This window comes from Podarcis pityusensis (assembly GCF_964106645.2).
Source record: "Podarcis pityusensis genome assembly, chromosome: 9".
NCBI classification, from domain to species: Eukaryota; Metazoa; Chordata; class Lepidosauria; order Squamata; family Lacertidae; genus Podarcis; species Podarcis pityusensis.
The window spans coordinates 17,443,705-17,458,109 of NC_138034.1; the positions used below are offsets into that span (position 1 = coordinate 17,443,705).

At 43.7% G+C, this 14,405-nt stretch overlaps 1 protein-coding gene across 2 annotated transcripts; it reads left to right on the plus strand.

Moving 5' to 3' along the window:
- Nucleotides 1-48: 48 nt before the first annotated feature.
- Nucleotides 49-10,858, plus strand: LOC308484925 (uncharacterized protein; the record flags this gene model as incomplete). Of its 2 annotated transcripts, XR_013990171.1 has the most annotated exons (5): nt 49-170; nt 457-499; nt 4,940-5,118; nt 5,641-5,821; nt 10,783-10,858. XR_013990171.1 is itself a non-coding variant. In XM_081020216.1 (4 exons), 4 exons carry the CDS (start codon nt 49-51, stop codon nt 9,823-9,825), a joined length of 462 nt encoding a protein of 153 aa, XP_080876342.1. In that variant the 3' UTR covers nt 9,826-10,174. The 2 variants fall into 2 exon arrangements, 1 of the variants encoding a protein (XP_080876342.1); XM_081020216.1 differs by lacking the exons at nt 5,641-5,821; nt 10,783-10,858 and adding an exon at nt 9,708-10,174.
- Nucleotides 10,859-14,405: the final 3,547 nt, after the last annotated feature.

The following is a 14,405-nucleotide window of genomic DNA, read 5'->3' on the forward strand; positions in this document are numbered from 1 at the left end:
TCCACATCCCCATCCTCATCCTCCTCGCCGGTCCATTGTGACGCAACAATGGCGAGTTGGCCGGCGGGGGAACTCCGCGCTAGCCCGCGTTCCTGGTATGGCGAAGCTCCTTGCAGAAGTGATGTGAGCCTCGCCTCATTTCCATTCCCTACTTCCATCATTCGGAGGGGGTATCCGAGGCATCCGAGCCCCTACCCAAAACCAGTTTCTCCAGAGTCATGGAGGATAAACCTTTCTCTTCAACCAGGCTGATTAACACACTCAAATGTGTTTGTGTCAGGGGGCACGGGGGCAGTTATTAGTTCGTTTTTGTTTTATTATGTACTTTGTGTTCTCATTTTGTGTCTTTCTGTTGTGAACGGCTCCCGCGATCATTGGCCGAAGGGCAGTATATAAATTTAATAAATAATACTGTTCTTGTTTACCAATCTGAATTACTTTCTCTTAATGTTGTAGCTCAAGAGCAATTGAGAAGATGCATCCACAACACAACCATACCGTTTGTATTCTGCTATTTTTCTGGGGAAAGAAGTGCCGGAGCTCACCATGAACACCTCCCTCGTTCTCTTAGAATGGCAGTGGCGCCCACCTGGAAAAAAAAGCCCTGACTTTTACTCCGTAGTCAGGCCACTCCAACAACGCTTAAACACACACAGGCAGGTTTGTTCCGTGTGTAAATGTCAGCAGTGTGGGAAGGACTGCTGAGGCTGCTGGAATCCTGAACCCTTTAGGAAGGGAGTAAACTCAGTTTAACTTAATAAAAATATACTGTTGTGTATACAGAGTTGCACTGTCAATAGAGGCTTTCCACGTGGGTTAGTAATCCAGTAAGCAAACACCACTTTAAGCCTCTCTGCCACCAGCAAGGATTAGTATCAATGCTGTCTTAAGTCTGCCTTCAGAAAGTGAAAAGGAGCCATGATCCCTGAGCATCCTTACTTTGTTCTGAGTACAAACAGGTGGTTAATTTGTGTTGGAAGCAATGAATCCATGCTAACTAAACAGGATTGTAAGCAGATTGAGGAGAGGGAGCCTTGGCTTTTCACAACCCAAGAGATAAGTGTTACCACCTAAGTTCCAACTGTTCTTAAAGGCACAAAGGTCAGTAAAAAAAAAAAAGTCAGCAAATTTCTGTAAGTTGCATCTGTGTGCACCTTTAATCTTTTAACATGTAGGATTTCCAGAGGAATAGCAATATTAATTTATTGTGGCTGGGGAGAGGCTTTTGGCACCTTAAAGGGCAACACATTTATTATGGTACAAAATACAGACTAATTAATCAGAAGCATGAAGTTATGAGAATATGTAGTGGAGGCGAATTATGAGCAGGTCAGAATGAAGTGAAATACAGAAAGTGCATTAGGTGATGATTATACTATTAACTGTGTCCATTTACAAAAACCTGTTGTCAGTTGATAACCGACTTTAAGTAGGCCAGTTAACAGATGTAGCGCAAGACGCCCTTCAGTCCAAAAGTGATAGCACTGAAACTCTTGAGCAACAGTAATTTGCGGTTTCATGTCGCAGTCTTCCTTTAAAGTACCTATCTCAAAGGCTGAAATGTTTCTCTGGTGGTTTTGGATATTGCCATTTTGGATATCGGTTTGTGTTAATATTGTGTGTGTGTAGAAACAATGCTAGCATAAACTAGTTAACTGAAACTGTGTATTCCTTTTATATTTACTGATTCCTCTCCTTTTAATTTTCCCAATAATAAATTAGACCATAAACTTGTTGAGGCAGAGATGTATCCTGTTGCCCACTGTCAGGTGTCATACACGCTAATGGTACTTACATTATAGTATTTATTATTATTAGCCTGGTACAGTGCACTTTACAATGTGCCTTTTTAACTACAGAGCAGACTTAAACTTCATTTGATTTGCAAACCACGATGGGGGCCTCTGCCCAGAACCATATACTGTATAACTTTGTTTTATCTGTTATCAGTTAACAGTACAACCACATCCATGTCTGTTTAGAAGTACCATAAGTCCTGTGGAATTCAATGGAGTTAAGTCCCATGTATTGCTAACTGCTAAGTAGAGACCGAATTCAACAATGAAGGCTCAGCAAATAATACATACTTCATACATATTGAGTATTATTGAAGAAGATTCTGGGGTCCAGGAGCAAAAAAGGGCATATTATTAGGACTGTTGTTTATTTTGAACTTTGCTGCCATTGGGGAGCAGAGTAGTATATGCCAGTGTCTTTCATAATTCTAAAAGTAGTTGATCATCTGTAATTGGTTTTGGGATTGTGGTCTTGTTTATGGTTCTGGAGGTTTGTTTTGAAGGCTACTTACTTGGGCCTCAGTAACTCTCAAAATGGCTATTAAGTGAAACCTGACTTGTTGCAACGATTGACATATTTACCTATAAATGTAAGAGAAATGTCCATCTCCTTACTAGGAAAATATGTTGCTCTATGATAACCAAGGCAGGTGGTGAATATGAAACAATAATTATTATACAGTGGTACCTCTGGTTACGTACTTAATTCATTCTGGAGGTCCGTTCTTAACCTGAAACTGTTCTTAACCTGAAGCACCACTTTAGTTAATAGGGCCTCCCGCTGCTGCCATGCCGCCGCCGCACGATTTCTGTTCTCATCCTGAAGCAAAGTTCTTAACCCGAGGTACTATTTCTGGGTTAGCGGAGTCTGTAACCTCAAGCATCTGTAACCTGAAGCGTATGTAACCCGAGGTACCACTGTAATTCTAAGTTGTTGAATATAATGACGACATGTTGAAGTGCATCTCACACCAGCTCAGAGTAGTATTCCTGGTCCTGGCAGTGGAAAGATGTAAAGAATATTCCCTTCTTCTCCTGCTATGCTACACAATGCTTGATGGCTACTAGCCCCTAAACCATTTTAAAACTATATAGTGGGGGTCATGCAATTGGAAGCATACCCTGCTACCTGAATACCCCCCCAAAGCATTAATAACAGTGCTTTTTTCTGGGGACATACAGAGGTACGCATTCCCCTAAACATTTTGTGAATCTAAGTTTGGCCTCATTGAGGGGCAGTATTTCAATATGAGTAGGAAAATGAGAGTACCCCTGAATATTTTTTTTATAAAAGAAGCACTGATTAATAGTACATAGGAGGATAACAAATGTAGAGCTCTGTTCTCAGAACCAAATGTAGCAAAAGGAGCACCAGTCAAACTAATGTTTCCAGGAACAACACAGTACTTTTTAAGTTGATATTTTGATAAGTGGAGTGAGAAATGCTTCATTAAATTTTTAAGTGGTTTGTAATGTTAGAATTTTTATGCAACTACTGATTTAGGCAAATAAAGATAATATGAGAGAGAACACCTGGTTAAGAGGGTAGCATGAATAGAGAAATAATCTGCAATTTACTCAGAGAAACAACAGAAAGCTGCAGGTCTGCAGCATCTCCAGTAATTGACTGCATAAGTAACTCAGCTTCTATGCATGGGTAGGTGTGTGTGAAACCCATATGATCTATGCTTCCTCTCCCTTAAAGAAATTGACTGGGAATTAATACTACAACCCTAATCCTGCTTTACCTGGGAGTAAGCCCCATTGAATTCAACGGAACTTACTCCTCCAGCAGATATAATTAGGATTTCACCCTTAGTAAATGTCGCATGAGTTGTGCTGCCTCCAAATGTCTTGTGATCACCATGAATTTTATATTGTTTACCTCCGTCTATCCATCAGAAACTCACAACTTGTTTTTCGGGTTTAAGAATAGTTATGAAATAGCAAAAGTAATTTCCCCAAGCTTTAACAATCCAGACAAAGCCACCTTCAGCTGTATAATTGTCTGCTAATTTGGTGCCTGATTCCGCAACACTTCCATTTCACGAGCCTTAAGCCAGAGTCGCCAGGCTCCAATTCAAACTACTGGTTAAATGGAAGGCAAAGCGACCAAGTCCTTCACCTGCCCCCTCTTGCACCTGCTATAGTGAACAGGGCTCCAGGCGTCATAAACAGCAAATAGGAAGGCAGCAGAGGCATGGAAAAAGGCTATGTACGAGTTTACAGTAAAGGTAAAGGGACCCCTGACCATTAGGTCCAGTTGTGGCCGACTCTGGGGTTGCGGCGCTCATCTCGCTTTATTGGCCGAGGGAGCCGGCGTACAGCTTCCGGGTCATATGGCCAGCATGACTAAGCTGCTTCTGGCAAACCAGAGCAGCGCACAGAAATGCCGTTTACCTTCCCACCGGAGCGGTACCTATTTATCTACTTGCACTTTGACGTGCTTTTGAACTGCTAGGTTGGCAGGAGCAGGGACCGAGCAACGGGAGCTCACCCCGTCGCGGGGATTCGAACCACCGACCTTCTGATCGGCAAGTCCTAGGCTCTGTGGTTTAACCCACAGCGCCACCCGCGTCCCTTCTGTGTTTTATAGTACAAGGCTGTGAATGTCTACTCACAAACAAGTCCCGTTGCGTCCTTAATTTCCACCTTGCATTCGAGTTCCAGTTGTGATGGAGGCGGAAAACATAGCCACGCATTTTGCTCCAAATCAGTATTCTACGCCAGTTTTAACAAAATACATTGTTTCAGAGGCATAAATTGTGTAATTTTAAAAGCAAAGAGGTACAAACCTAGCAAAATCAATGGGTTTAAGTGTGGCCTTTGTTCTAGAGTGCATGTACATACTGAATGAGAATTAAGATGATCACTTGTAAAAGGGATCTGGGAGGGCCAAGCCATATGGAGGATTGCAGTTGCTGGTATTGGCTCAGGACACTGGGTTACAGATGCAGTACATGAATATTCTTGTGTCTATAAACTGAGGCAGCTGTGTTGGCAAACCAGTAAAGCAGAATGCTTGATTTTAATGTGATTGTAACAAGGGAGGATTGTTTTCCTTCCCTCGCAGCAGCAGCAGCAGCCCATTGTTCTGTCAAGTAGCTTTTTAAAAACATAGGCACTTTTGCCTGTATTGACAGTTCCTTGTTCCAGATGCTGTCAGAGAGAGAAACATAAGATGCTATCGCATCTTGCTGGATGCTATAGCAAACCACTCCAGGGAGCCCCAGCAGAGCAGGAAGTCAAAAGCCCTCTCCTGCTGTTGCTGCTGCTCAACTCAGCTGGAAGGAAGCCAAGAGCAAGCCAATTCAGCTTTAAGGTAAAAACTTCACATTTACTGTATTTTCCAGTACTTCAGGATGAAAGTGTCATGCTGGCCACTAGCCTCAGGGAGGGAGAATACTTAGGAGGGTGGCTGAAATGGGTGGTTGCCTGGAGAGACCCACCCCTCTCCCTGGGGTTTATAGTTTAAAGGGGAGTTGAAGAGGTGGAGCTGGGCCTGTGAATTCTGACCAGCATTGAGAAGGGTAAAGCAACATGTAGAATTTTGATGTCCGCTCGGAAGCCTCTCCAGGAATTTTCTCAGCCAGAGCTGGCCGCCCTAATTGTGGTCAGCTTCACGGTGGAGGGGGGGAGCAAGATCTGGGTTCAGAAGGGAGGGAATTTCTAGACGGAACTTCTATAGGCTTCCTTCTGGCATTTGAAAGATTTGACTAACTCACAAGGAAGCATTAGATATTTTTCCCTTTTACAAATGGCAGTTCTGATATCCAACAAGAAAAAAAATAACATCTATTCTGAACACATTAGCATAAACTATTCTATTTCTTCTTCCCCTCAGCTAAGGTTTTCAAGAGACCCAATGCTGAGCTCCGATTGACAAGGAAGCAAGTTTAGAAATGTCTCGTTTTCTGTCCCAATATGTGGTGGTTCTGTCCTCACGTTCAGTATTTCTGGAACAGTTCTGTCAAGAAAATGGTTTTCCTGTTGCAAGAAAATTGTTCCTACGCTCAGCCCTCTGGGTAAAAAGCTGGCCTCTGAGAAAATGTTCTTTTTTCTGGTAATTGGTGATGAACTCATGAGTGCCAGCACCTGCGTTATCTAAAGTCTGCCGTGGGCGTAGCCAGGATTTTTGTTGGGGAGGGGCAGGCCCTTTTTTAAGGGGGCACAGAACCTCAGCTATGTATTTTTACTGATTTTTTTTAATGGGGGTGCAGCTGCCCCCCCCCCGGCTATGCCCATGAAGTCTGCTGCTCAATCCTTTGAGGCAAACAAATTGACGAAGTTCTGTGCTGAACTGCACGTTCGGCATGGTACAACTTCTGGCCTAGAAGTTGTCTGATTGGCAAGCTCAAGTCATCTCTGTGTGCTATTTAGGAAAAAACTATGCATAACCCGTTGTCTTTTGCCTCACATCTTTGTTACTGGCATCCGCAACACCTCTTTGGGGTCAGCTGCTCTGGTGGTTTGTACAGTGGTACCTCAGGTTACAGATGCTTCAGGTTACAGACTTCAGGTTACAGACTCCGCTAACCTAGAAATAGTACCATGGGTTAAGAACTTTGCTTCAGGATGAGAACAGAAATTGTGCGGCAGCAGGAGGCTACATTAGCTAAAGTGGTACCTCAGGTTAAGAACGGACCTCCGGAATGAATTAAGTTCTTAACCCGAGGTACCACTGTCTTAGCTCCCTCTCTGATACGCAGTACTCAGACCCTGCTTAATTGTTACCAAAGGTTTTATCCTCCAAATCATTACACGGCCTAAACAGGTTACAAAGTTCAAACATTCAAAGCAGAGCTCTGCAGTACTTGACTAGGCCCATACTAAGACAACACCTGACGCACACCCTTTGCACCCTCTTTGGAAGAGGGAGGCAGGCACAGTCATTTGTGCAGTTTGTGTACTGAGTGATGGGACCTGACAACCTACCTGCAGGTAGGTTGGGACTATTTGTGCTGATGCACTTGTCAACCAGGGTAGAATCTGTCCAACCAGCTCATTATCCAATACGAGCCCAGATTGCAGGGGGTAGGACTAGATCAGGGTTTCCCAAATTTGGGTCTCCAGCTGTTTTTGGACTACAACTCCCATCATCCATAGCTAGCAGAACCAGTGGTCAGGGATGATGGGCATTGTAGTCCGAAAACAGCTGGAGATCCAAGTTTGGGAAACCCTAGACTAGATGGTCCTCATGGTCCCTCCCAACTCTATGGTTCTAGGATTCTATGCTTCCCTGGTTGCTAGGGAGATCACACTAATAGGGAGCAGGGCCTGGTTGAGGGAGCAATCCCTCCTCTGCTGGGACATTAGGGCTGGGAGGTCTTTTTCCATCCACTCAGCCACTCCCTACTGCAAAGCTCAGCACTCCCAGATATTATCCAGCTGTTCTCCAGCATCCAGCACTCTCATCCCATTCCTCCTGCTCCATTCCCCCCCCCTTTGGAGTACTTTATAGTGGTGCCCCGCAAGACGAATGCCTCGCAAGACGAAAAACCCGCTAGACGAAAGGGTTTTCCGTTTTTCGATGCGCTTTGCAGGACGAATTTCCCTATGGGCTTGCTTCGCAAGACGAAAATGGCTTGCGAGTCTTGAGATTTTTTTTGCTCCCCCCCCCCTTTTTCTAAGCCGCTAAGCCACTAATAGCCTTTTAGCCGCTAAGCCGCTAAGCCTTTAAATAGCCGCTAAACCGCTAATAGCGCTAATCCACTAAGCCGCTAATAGGGTTGCTTCGCAAGACGAAAAAACCGCTAGACGAAGAGACTCGCGGAACGGATTAATTTCGTCTTGCGAGGCACCACTGTATATTGAGATGTATTTGTTGGGCTATACAAGATGAAAATTGATAAAAGAATATTTAAAAGAAGAGTGATGGTGTATTGTTGGTTGTACACACAGACATTTAATTAACAGTCAGGCGTAAGGAGTGTGCGTTTGCTACAATTACACCCCTTCAATGCCTTTAGGAATTGTTCTAAGTCAAACGTCAAAACATTTAGGATCTGTCCAGGAGCACAGAACAATTTGGAGTTCTGCCTTCTCGCAAATGCCTAGAAGCTTCTGAATGGTGGCAGCCTTAATGAGATTTAGAGGAATTAGAAAAGACCTGACTAAGCGAGATGTAAGAAGAGATTAAAGATAGCTTTAAATAAAAACAGAAATCTGCTGCTGCTATCCTTCTCCAGTTCATACAAGATTACAAGCTTCATGATGTGTGCATGGCAGGTGGAGAAGCATTTAATTTTAATTTTTTTTTGCAGAGATGTTGACTAGTCCTGGAAGTTTTAATTTCCTCTTGTCCTGGACTCCTCTGCCAAAGGCATGTGGATGTTATATTCAGAGTAACACAAACACTGACACTCATAGCTCACACTCCTGTGAGGGGGTGCCACTGATCACCACATTTCCTTCCCCACTATGGCTGATACATGTGTTTGTGTATGCACGCATATGCTCTACCAGGTGCTGCTGCTGCTGCTGTGGGAAAGAATGATGTGTTCAGTGAAATCACGTGTGAATTGGAGACTCATTCATTACAGAGGCAATATGAGAGTAAACCACAAAGAATTGGCTTTTCAGAGGCTACTACTGTGACTCCAAGTAGGAGTCACATCCAAAGGGATAAGTACCCCAATCTTACATTGAGTCAGGTGCTTCAAAAGAAAGATGTACAGCAGTGGTTTTCAAGCAGAGTGCCATGGCACCCTGGGGTGCCTTGAATGATGGTCACAGGTGCCATGAACAACACCGGCCTCTGTCCCTCTTCCCTTCCCTCCTCTGATGCCCTTTCGTGTCTCAGCCTCCCAAAGGCTTGCACAGCTGTTTGTTGCAGCAGCCCTGGCTACAAGCTCCTCAAGCGAACAATGCCTCTGGGGCTGGCCAGGGGGTGCTGGTTGCCAGGAGCTGAGGTGGCATCAAAGTAAGCAAGCAAGCGGGCATGGGAGCCCAACCAGCCAGTCCGCCAACCCTATAAAGTTTCTGAGTCCAGCTCTGTTCCAAGAGAACTCAAGAGTGATGATATCTTGTTTTTTAAAAGCCAAATAACAATGATAGAAAAACAAAATATAAAACAGCACTAACTTACAGGCACCTTGGAGAATAAGTCTTTAGCTGCTGGTGGAAGCTAAACAAGGTATGGGCTGGCCTCTGTTTCCTGGATAGAGTGTCCCAAAGGGTGGTTGAACCCGTGGGGTCAAGCCATCATTTTCTGATGGATAATTTAGAAGGATTGGGTACCACATCACTTTCGCTGCGTGTGTGTGCCAGTATCCATACTCAGTAGAGGGTACATCTCAACGCAGCTCCTTCCTTGGAAGCGTCTTCAGGGTTGAAGGTACACACAGTAGGCCATAAACACTCATGGATGCCTTAAAGATTCAGTCAAGTGTAGGGATTTACTTGACGGACATACAGTGGTACCTCAGGTTACATACGCTTCAGGTTACATATGCTTCAGGTTACACACTCCGCTAACCCAGAAATAGTGCTTCAGGATAAGAACAGAAATTGGGCTCCAGTGGCGCGGCGGCAGCAGGAGGCCCCATTAGCTAAAGTGGTGCTTCAGGTTAAGAACAGTTTCAGGTTAAGTACAGACCTCCGGAACGAATTAAGTACTTAACCTGAGGTACCACTGTAATAGCATATTGGTAGCAAATATATACAGACATTCACCACTGCCATGGTCAAGGCAGGCTTAGAGCCTAACAAAGTCCAAGAGTCTCTCTGCTTCTCACACCACAAGACGCAAGCAAGAGACTCACAACAAGTTACAACAAGTTACACAGAACCATTGTTATCAGTACTTCCTGTCATACTGCGCATGTCCAAAGAACAGTTCCCACAGAAAATGTCCTTGCACAGACAAAACAATCAGCCTTCTGCTTCTTTTTGAAACTTCTCTGTTTCTAGAACAAACGATGAGAGAATATCCAACAGAACCAAGTGGGGAAAGTCCTATTTTGTATCCCTACTGTTCTGTGCCCTTATTGACCATTATGGGGTGAAGCACAAATCGGAGCTGATATGATACCCAGAGATGGATGATAGCTGTCACTTGAGACCGTCCTAAGAACCTTAGTCTTTCACAGTGCCCATGTGCAATATTCATATTATTAATATTCCTAAACTGATGCTAGGTTGTTATCATTTTCTTGATGGACACTATGGTTTGTAGCCAATGGTAATCCTGCTTAGAGTAGACTCAATGAAACTAATGGACAATTAATGAAATGGCTATTAATTTCAGTGGGTCTGCTCCGAGTAGGAATAGCACTGGTTAAAATCCTCTGTGTCCCTGAAAATTGTATGGCATACAGAAAACTGCAGGTGGAGTTCTCTTTCCTACTCCCGATGCGAAAACACCTGAACCTGATGAATTTCTGCCTGACACAGCTGCTAGACGTACAGAGTGCCTGGGGGTGGGTGGGGGGGTGAGTGACAGCTATAAATAAAGGTGCTTATCATTTTTTTCTAGCTCAAAATCTCAATCAACAATGGTGTCAAATATGTTTTACTAGGTGTTTGTGTTCTGCCCTTGGAATGTTGCTACTTACCGTATTTTTCCGTGTATACGACTAGGGTTTTCTTTTAACCAAAAAATTAGGTTTAAAATTGGGGCTCGTCTTATACACGGGTCGTGCTGAGGGGTGTTTTCTTAATTTGCAGACCCCCAAAATAGGGGGTGTCTTATACATGGGGGCATCTTATACACGGAAAAATACGGTACATGGCATATTTTGAAAGTACGTACTGCACTTCAAAAGGGTAATTTGTTCCCAGCTTCATTTTGGATTTTCATTATGGCTATGGCTGCTAGAGTGAGGCGATTTAAGGGATTGCCTTCATTACACAGAACAGCAGATTACGTTTCCAAGGTGAGCACACGCAGGCGCTGTAATACCATCTTATTGCAACTGTATTGCTGGCATCCTCTTCACTAGAGTTAATTTATTCCCTCCTTCCCCTCCTCTTCGTTTTGTTCTAGATATACACTTTCCTTAGAAAGCGAAGAATTTCATTACCATTCAGGATTTACTGCAGCACATGGAATGAATAGAATGAGGTTGGTATGTGTTATTTACATTGCTCAGTTTTGTTTAAAAGTCACAAATGAAAGTGGTGGTGGGTTATTAGTAGATGTAAGTTTGCCTGGGAATGCTACATGGAATTCAAGGAGTGGGCAATATTGAAATGCCATTTTGCTGAAGTTGGCAACTTCCTGGAAGGAACACATGCAAACTATGCATTACAAAATATGAAACAATGTGTGTTTATTTTGCAATGTATCGTGCAAAAAAAGAAAAAAGAAGAAGCCCTCTCTGAGGCTGTTGATCATTGTGAAGCAATCACTGTGTCTATATTGTAAGAAATTGCTGTTTTCAAGATGCATAATGATTAGTTGTAGAGAAACCAGATCAGTGATCAAATTGGTTTGATCCAAGTAAATATAAGCACAGTTTTCAACATGGGGCTTAATCCCCATTAAGGGTGTTACTCCTAATTGTCTACATCCCCCTGATTTCAGGGGTTGAGGGAGAGTTAAGCATGTATAGCAAAACTATAGCAATCAATAGGATTTATGTGTGCTTAGATTTGGGTGGATCATACGCATAAGTCCCCTTTTCTTTCTATTTTCTGATTATTTTTCTGTTATTCACTCTAAATAAAACCAGTCATGATGCAGCCTCACAAACTCTTTTAAATCCCATTGGTTTTAAGGGGAGGGTGTTTGAAATCAATGAGACATGGTTTCTGTTCTCTGGCTCATGCCTATGCAGATTATTATCAAGCTTTGTTTTTAATGTCTGAATTTTATTCTTGGATCCATTTTGCAGTCCCCTCCCAGATAATACCTTTCAATTATGACCACAAAGACCAAAGAGGCGATCAAAACCCATCACTCACATTCAGATGTTCACAGCTTGCCTAGCCAGGGTGAAAACGAAAGTACGAAAGGAGTGGAAAATGGTGAAAGCAGGTGAGTAGTGTGAACCAGTTGACCGGTTTTTAATTTCTTCATGGAGGATCTGCATGTGAATGACCTGCCTTCTTAAGTCCTTCGCTAATATTGCTATCACATTTTACTGTCGCAATTTAGTTAAATGTGTACTTACCTATAAGCAATGCAATCCAAAACATATTTAGCCACTAAGTCCCATTACGTTCAGTGAAATATACTTCCTAGTGTGTTTAGGATTGCAGCCTTTTTAACATGGGGCACAATCCAGCAATTGAAATTAGGAGGGCTTATAATGGTTTAACGTCAGCTGAACTTTGTTTTTTACTTGGCTAGGCCATGCCATGCCACCTTATATATTAAACATCCTTTAATTGTAACTGTATGATTGCTGAAAACGCTCTTTAGTTTTGTGACTCTTCTTGTCTTGTTGACACAACACCAATAAGAACTTGGGAAACTGCCTATACGGAGTACATCTTCCTCAGATGTATACTTACTTGCAGAGAGGATGCGGGTGGCGCTGTGGTCTAAACCACAGATTTGCTGATGAGAAGGTCGGCGCTTCGAATCCCCACGACGGGGTGAACTCCCATTGTTCGGTCCCAGCTCCTGCCAACCTACGTAGCAGTTCAAAAGCATGCCAGTGCGAGTAGATAAATTGGTACCACTGTGGCGGGAAGGTAAATGGCGTTTCCATGCGCTCTGGTTTCCGTCACAGTGTCCCGTTGCGCCAGAAGCAGTTTAGTCATGCTGGCCACATGACCCAGAAAGTTGTCTGTGGACAAACGCCGGCTCCCTCAGCCTGAAAGCGAGAGGAGCACCACAACCCCACATTCGTATTTGACTGGACTTAACCATCCAGGGGTCCTTTACCTTTTTTACCTTACTAGCAGAGGCTTTCCAGGATTCCAGGCCAAATTCTCCCCCAGGTTTATTTGGAGAGACTGGGGGCTGAACCTGCTTGTTTGTTTGCTTACTTATTTTATTTATATCCCACCCCAAGGAGCTCAAGGTGGCAGTACATAGGTTTCATTCCCCCCCCCCATTTCACTTTTAATTTGTATACCACCTTTCTGTATTACTATGCATAAGGCAGTTTACAGCAACAAAATATGCAACACACACCTTATAATAATCTGATCCAATACAAAAAGTCATAATACAATGTACCTTTAAAATGGAATGACTTAAATCAAGTAAAGCAACAATCTATGAGAATATAGTAGTACACAATAAATTTAACTCTCCAAACATCAGCAAATAACAATTAAGCAGAAATTCACTCTTAGCAATGACAATAAATAATTACTAAACTATGATCGATAAAAGTAACTGCAAGTCACAATGCATAAAATACCTCAGAACATACAAAACGCTGTAAAAGGGTCTGTAATGAGTATGGGTTGCTCGTGCGTAAGTTGCCACCTCTCCAGGCTTTGTTGCCTTGCTAAACCTTTCAGTCTGGGCAGCCCTTCACTTCGTGGCTGCCTCAGTCGCTAGCAGAATCCGTCAGTGGGCGTTTCTTAAATCTTTTCCAACATAAAAGTTGTTTGACACCCAGTCTCCTCCTACTCTCTCAGCGCGGAAGTCTTCTGCGCAGGGTGGGCATGGGTAGCGGGGGACCAGTGCTCTCCCCGCTGGTGTCCGGTGAAGAGTCCTGGAGCCCTCTCGCCGATTCCCCCATCTGCCCCTCCTTATCCCTGGTGTAGCGCTGATTTGCTTCCCCATCTGCGGAGCTGCCTCTCTCCCTGCTGGGCCCTTCTCCAGCATCATTTGAGAGCCTTCCCTCCGCCTCTAGCTCCGATGTCAGTTCCCTGACAGGGTCAAATTGAGAAACGAAGACACACCATTTATAAAACTATTTTTTCAAATCCCTAAACTCCTCCCCATTTTATCCCCACAACAACCTTGTGAGGTAGGCTAGGCTGAGAGGCAGTGACTGGCCCAATGTCACTAAGTGAGCTTTATGGCAGAATGGGGATTTGAACCCTGGCTTTCCAGGTCTTAGTCCGATGCTCTAACCACTACACCACACTGCAATCTACTGCATGCAATCGGGTGTTCTGTTACTGAGCTAAGTCCCTTCCCCAATCCAACACTGAGAAGGATTGCCTAGAAGCACCCTGTTGCAAAAGGCGTGCCGAGATATCATAAATGGGTTGTTGCCACCAGGCTTTTTGTAATTGGATTCCCTCCAGAAATGGAAAGTCTGGGTTAAACTTGGGGGGGCGGGACGAATATATGCTAGCATTGAGATAGCCGCATTGTATGAATGCTGCAAAAAAACTTCCATGCACAAGGAGCACTGACCCCACCATAAACATCTACCTACATCCAATTATGTAGATTGAAAATTCCCTTGAAAACAATACAGTTTCCATCCCATCGAAGTAAATGGCAAATTTTGGTTGATTTTACTGGATTTGGATAGACCTGCAAAGCGTATAGCTTTTCATAAACAAATGACCTTCGCTTTTTCGCATAGCTGCGTAGATGGAAGGCGTTTTTAATTTTTATTCCAGTGCAGAAAGCTAGTTGTTAAAAACAGCTGAGACCTTGCTGCCATCTGCAGGGCAGCTGGATAAATGCTGCCGACTGCTGCTTTATAAAGTACAGTGGTACCTCGGGTTAAGTACTTAATTCGTTCC